The sequence below is a fragment of the Rhea pennata genome, chromosome 32 (assembly GCF_028389875.1).
Source record: "Rhea pennata isolate bPtePen1 chromosome 32, bPtePen1.pri, whole genome shotgun sequence".
In the NCBI taxonomy this organism is placed as follows: Eukaryota; Metazoa; Chordata; class Aves; order Rheiformes; family Rheidae; genus Rhea; species Rhea pennata.
The window spans coordinates 1,075,242-1,079,883 of record NC_084694.1 but is presented as its reverse complement, the minus strand read 5'-3'; the positions used below and the strand labels follow the sequence as shown (position 1 = coordinate 1,079,883).

Genomic DNA, 4,642 nt, shown 5'->3' with positions numbered 1-4,642 from the left:
CTACTCCTCCTCATCACCCCTTGAGCCTTCCTCACCCCCTAGAAACCCTCCTGCTCCTCATCATCATCACCCCTTGAGCCTTCCTCGCCCCCTAGAAACTCTCCAGCTCCTCCTCCTCCTCCTCATCACCCCTTGAGCCTTCCTCGCCCCCTAGAAACCCTCCTGCTCCTCCTCCTCCTCCTCATCACCCCTTGAGCCTTCCTCACCCCCTAGAAACCCTCCTCCTCCTCCTCTTCCTCATCATCACCCCTTGAGCCTTCCTCACCCCTGAGGATCTTCCTGCTCTTTATCTCCTACCTTGAGCCTTTTTCATATCCGCAAGGATCCTTCCTCTTCCTCCTTTTTGCTGCCCCCCCCCTTGAGCCTTCCTCACCCCTTAGGAACCCTCCTCCTTCTCCTCCTCTCCATCACAGCTTGAGCCTTCCTCACCCCCCAGGGACCCTCCTCCTCCTCCCCATCGTGTCTTGAGCCTTCCTCACCCCCCAGGGACCCTCCTCCTCCTCCTCCCCCCCATCGCCACTTGAGCCTTCCTCCCCCCCCCCAGGGACCCTTCTCCTCCTCCCCATCGCCGCTTGAGCCTTCCTCACCCCTCCAGGGACCCTTCTCCTCCTCCCCATCGCCGCTTGAGCCTTCCTCACCCCCCCAGGGACCCTCCTCCTCCTCCTCCCCCCCATCGCCACTTGAGCCTTCCTCCCCCCCCCCAGGGACCCTTCTCCTCCTCCCCATCGCCACTTGAGCCTTCCTCCCCCCCCCAGGGACCCTTCTCCTCCTCCCCATTGCCACTTGAGCCTTCCTCACCCCCCAGGGACCCTTCTCCTCCTCCCCATCGCCACTTGAGCCTTCCTCACCCCCCAGGGACCCTTATTCTCCTCCCCATTGTCACTTGAGCCTTCCTCACCCCCCCAGGGACCCTTCTTCTCCTCCCCATCGTCACTTGAGCCTTCCTCACCCCCCCAGGGACCCTCTTCCTCCCCATCATGTCTTGAGCCTTCCTCACCCCCAGGGACCCTTCTTCTCCTCCCCATCGTCACTTGAGCCTTCCTCACCCCCCCCCAGGGACCCTCTTCTTCCTCCCCATCGTGTCTTGAGCCTTCCTCAGCCCCGAGGGATCCTCCTCTTTGCTCCCCACCTCAAACCTCCTTCACCCTGCGGCTCCCTCCTCCCCGCACCCCGCCATCAACCCCCCCACCCCTACATCCTGCCCCCCCCCCCCACACCACCGAGGAAGGGCCCAGGCGTCCGGGCGGACGGCGCTGCCTACCCGGCTTCTCTCCCACCACCTCCACCACGCGGGCCTGGCTCTGGTCGCCGAGGGGCTGGGGAGCAGCGGAGGGGGCGTCAGGCGGGGCGGGGCGGGGCGGGGTGGGGGAGTCGATGGGTGCCCCCCGCCACCCACCCACCCAGCCACCCCCCCCGCGCGCCCCGGCTCACCGCCTCGGGGTGGCTGCGGTTGGGCAGCTGCAGGGCCTTGAGGTAGAAGCGCTGCTCCAGGGCGGCCTCGGCGGGCAGCAGCTCCTGGAGCTGCAGGCGCAGGCGCCGGCCCCGGGCCCGCTGCTCGGCCAGCTGCGGGGGCGGGGGGCGGGGGGGGGGGGGTGAGGGTGGGCCCAGGCGTCCGGGCACTGCCCCCTCCCCCCCCCCCCCCGCCCTGCTTACCGTCTCTGCAGCCTCCTTGGTGTGGCTCGCCTGCAGGGGGGGGAGGGCAGGGTGGGCATGGTGGGGGGGGGGGGGGGCTGCTGGAAGGGGGGGGGCTGCTGGGTGGGGGTGATCCCAAGGGTGATGTGGGTGGGCTGCTGGGTGGGGGGTGATCCCAAGGGTGATGTGAAGGGTCCTGGCCGGGGGGGGGGGGGGGGGCTGAGGGGACGCGGCAGGGAGGGTCGTAGGGGGACGTGATGAATCCTGGGGGGGGGGGACGGGACAGGAGGGTCTCGGGGGGGGTGAAGGGTTTTGGGGGGCACGAGGGGGCGCAGAAGGGACAGGAGGGGGCGCGAGGGGGACACGGGGAGGGTCCTGGGGGACACGGGGAGGGTCCCGGGGGTGTGGACATGAGGGGACAAGGGGGGGACCATAGGGGGGTGTGAAGGAGGCGGGGGGGGGACAGGAGGGTCTCAGGGGGATGTGAAGGGTCCTGGGGGACACGGGGAGGGTCCCGGGGGTGTGGACATGAGGGGACAAGGGGGGGGCCATAGGGGGGTGTGAAGGAGGCAGGGGGGAGGGACAGGAGGGTCTCAGGGGGATGTGAAAGGTCCTGGGGGACACGAGGGGACATGGGGGGGACACGAGGGGACGTGGGGGATATGAAGGATCCTGGGGCGGGGGGAACAAGGGGATGGGGGGGATCCTGGGGGGATGCGAAGGGGGACACGAGGGGGGGACGTGGGGACACGGGGGGGACACAGGGGTATGTGGGGGGGGTACGAGGAGACGTGGGGACACAGGGGGACGTGGGGACATAGGGGGATGTGGGGGGGGACACGGGGGGATGAAACGGGGGAATGTGGGGGGGCACAGGGGAACATGGGGGGAACACGGGGAGGACATAGGGCATAGGGGGATGTGGGGGGGACACGGGGGGACATAGGGGGATGTGAGGGCAACACAGGGGGGGTGACACGTGGGAACGTGGGGGGGGCACAGGGACACGGGGGCACATGGGGGGACACAGGGGGATGACACAGGGGGACAGGGGGGGACACAGGGGGGACATAGGGGGACGTGGAGGGGGACACGTGGGGGGTGACACAGGGGGACGTGGGGGGGGACACGGGGGGACGACACGGGGGATGACACGGGAACGTGGGTGGGGACACGGGGGGGGACACGCGGGGGACATAGGCGGATGTGGGGGGGACACGGGGGGATGACACAGGGGGAGGTGGGAGGGACATGGGGGGGACGTGGGGGGGGACACGAGGGGGGGGACACGGTGGGGGGGACCCGGGGGGGGGGCACCCGGGGGGGTCCCCGCTCACCAGCAGGGCCTTGACGCGCAGGGCGACCTCGACCTTCTCGGCCTCCAGGCGGGCGATGGCCTCCCGCACCTCCCCCAGGCGCTCCCAGGTGGCCAGCTGGGGGGGGGGGCGGGGCCAGGCTCAAGCCACGCCCACCGCCCCTCCCCCAAGCCCCCCGCCCTGCCCACAAACCCCTCCCTGTCCCATAGACCCCGCCCTCCCCCCTGCAGGCCCCGCCCTCTCTGCCAGCTTCACCAACCCCCTTAGCCACAGTAAGCCCCGCCCCTAGCCATCAGGTCCCATCAGGCCCCGCCCCTTCCCTGTAGGCCCCGCCCCTTCCCATAGCCCTCCATTGCTGACAAGCCCCGCCCTGCTCCAGCCCCGCCCCCTGCACTGCCCCCACCCATCCTCAAGCCACGCCTCCCACTCCAGCCCCGCCCACTGCCTGCACCTCCTGCTCTGCCCCCTAAGCCCCGCCTCCTGATCCAGCCCCGCCCACTGCCTGCACCCTGCTACGCCCTGACCACCCTAAACCCCGCCCCCCAACTCCAGCCCCGCCCCCGCACTGCCCCACACAAGCCCCGCCTCCCGATCCAGCTCCGCCCACTGCCTGCACCCCTGCCCCGCCCCTGCCCACCCTAAGCCCCGCCTCCCGCTCCAGCCCTGCCCACTGGCTGCACCTTGCCCCGCCCCTGTCCCCTCAAGCCCCGCCTCCCGCTCCAGCCCCACCCACCATCTGCACCCCTGCCCCGCCCCGCCCACCCTAAGCCCCGCCTCCCGCTCCAGCCCCGCCCACAGACCGCACCCCCCGCGCTCTGGCCACGCCTCCGTTCCCACCCCGCCCATGTGAAGCCACACCCCCCTCACTCCAGCCCCGCCCCCCTCGCGGCCCCGCCCCGCTCACGACGTCACGCAGGTCGTCGGGCCCCAGCGGGCCCTTGCGCCGCTCCAGGTCCCGCGCGGCCTCCTCGGCGCGCGCCGCCAGCGCCGCCACGTCCAGCTGCGGCCGCCCGATGATGCCCTCGCGCGCCTGCTCGTACAGCCGGCTCCGCCCCGCCGGCCCCGCCCCGGCCCCGGCCCCGCCCCCCGCCGCCGCGCGGCACCCGCGCGCCGCCGCCGCCGCCACCGCTCTCCGCGCCGCCGCCAGCGCCCTGGGCGCCGCCATCTTGGCCGCCGGCGCGGAAGTGCCGGGCGCCGCGTGCCGGAAGGGGCGGGGGGCGTAGCGCGGCCACGCCCCCCGCCGCGCAGAGAGGTCGTTCCAGGCCACGCCCCCTCGCGCGGACGGCGGCCCCAGGCCACGCCCCTTCGCGCGGACGGCGGCCCCTGGCCACGCCCCCTCGCGCAGACGGCGGCCCCTGGCCACGCCCCCTAGCACAGAGGGCCGCCCCAGGCCACGCCCCCTCGCGCAGACGGCGGCCCCTGGCCACGCCCCCTCGCGCAGCACCCACCGCGCTGCCCCTTCCCCCCCCCCCCCCCGCCAAAGCGGCCCCCGCCATCGCCCCGCCACCCCGTACAGCGCCAGTGCTGGCTACCAGCGCCAAATACCGCCCCCCCCACCGAGCACAGGCAGCCCCCCAGCGCTGCCCCCCACCCCCGAGCACCCACCACCGCACCCACCCCCCACGCCCCCCCAACAGAGCCAGGCGACCCCCCCCCCACACCCACCCCCCCTCAACAGCAGCCCACGGCGTCGC

General features: G+C 72.7%; 1 protein-coding gene across 1 annotated transcript in view; it reads right to left on the bottom strand.

The window, feature by feature from the left end:
* SARS2 (seryl-tRNA synthetase 2, mitochondrial) overlaps positions 1-4,113 on the bottom strand; it is a 5,848-nt gene extending 1,735 nt beyond the window's left edge. The window contains exons 1-6 of the mRNA XM_062598209.1: positions 3,853-4,113; positions 2,970-3,065; positions 1,654-1,683; positions 1,432-1,563; positions 1,262-1,316; positions 1,137-1,156 (exon numbers count right to left, since the gene is read on the bottom strand). Coding sequence (XP_062454193.1) covers positions 1,137-1,156; positions 1,262-1,316; positions 1,432-1,563; positions 1,654-1,683; positions 2,970-3,065; positions 3,853-4,113 — 594 coding nt within the window. The remainder of the gene's footprint in view (positions 1-1,136; positions 1,157-1,261; positions 1,317-1,431; positions 1,564-1,653; positions 1,684-2,969; positions 3,066-3,852) is intronic.
* Positions 4,114-4,642: the final 529 nt, after the last annotated feature.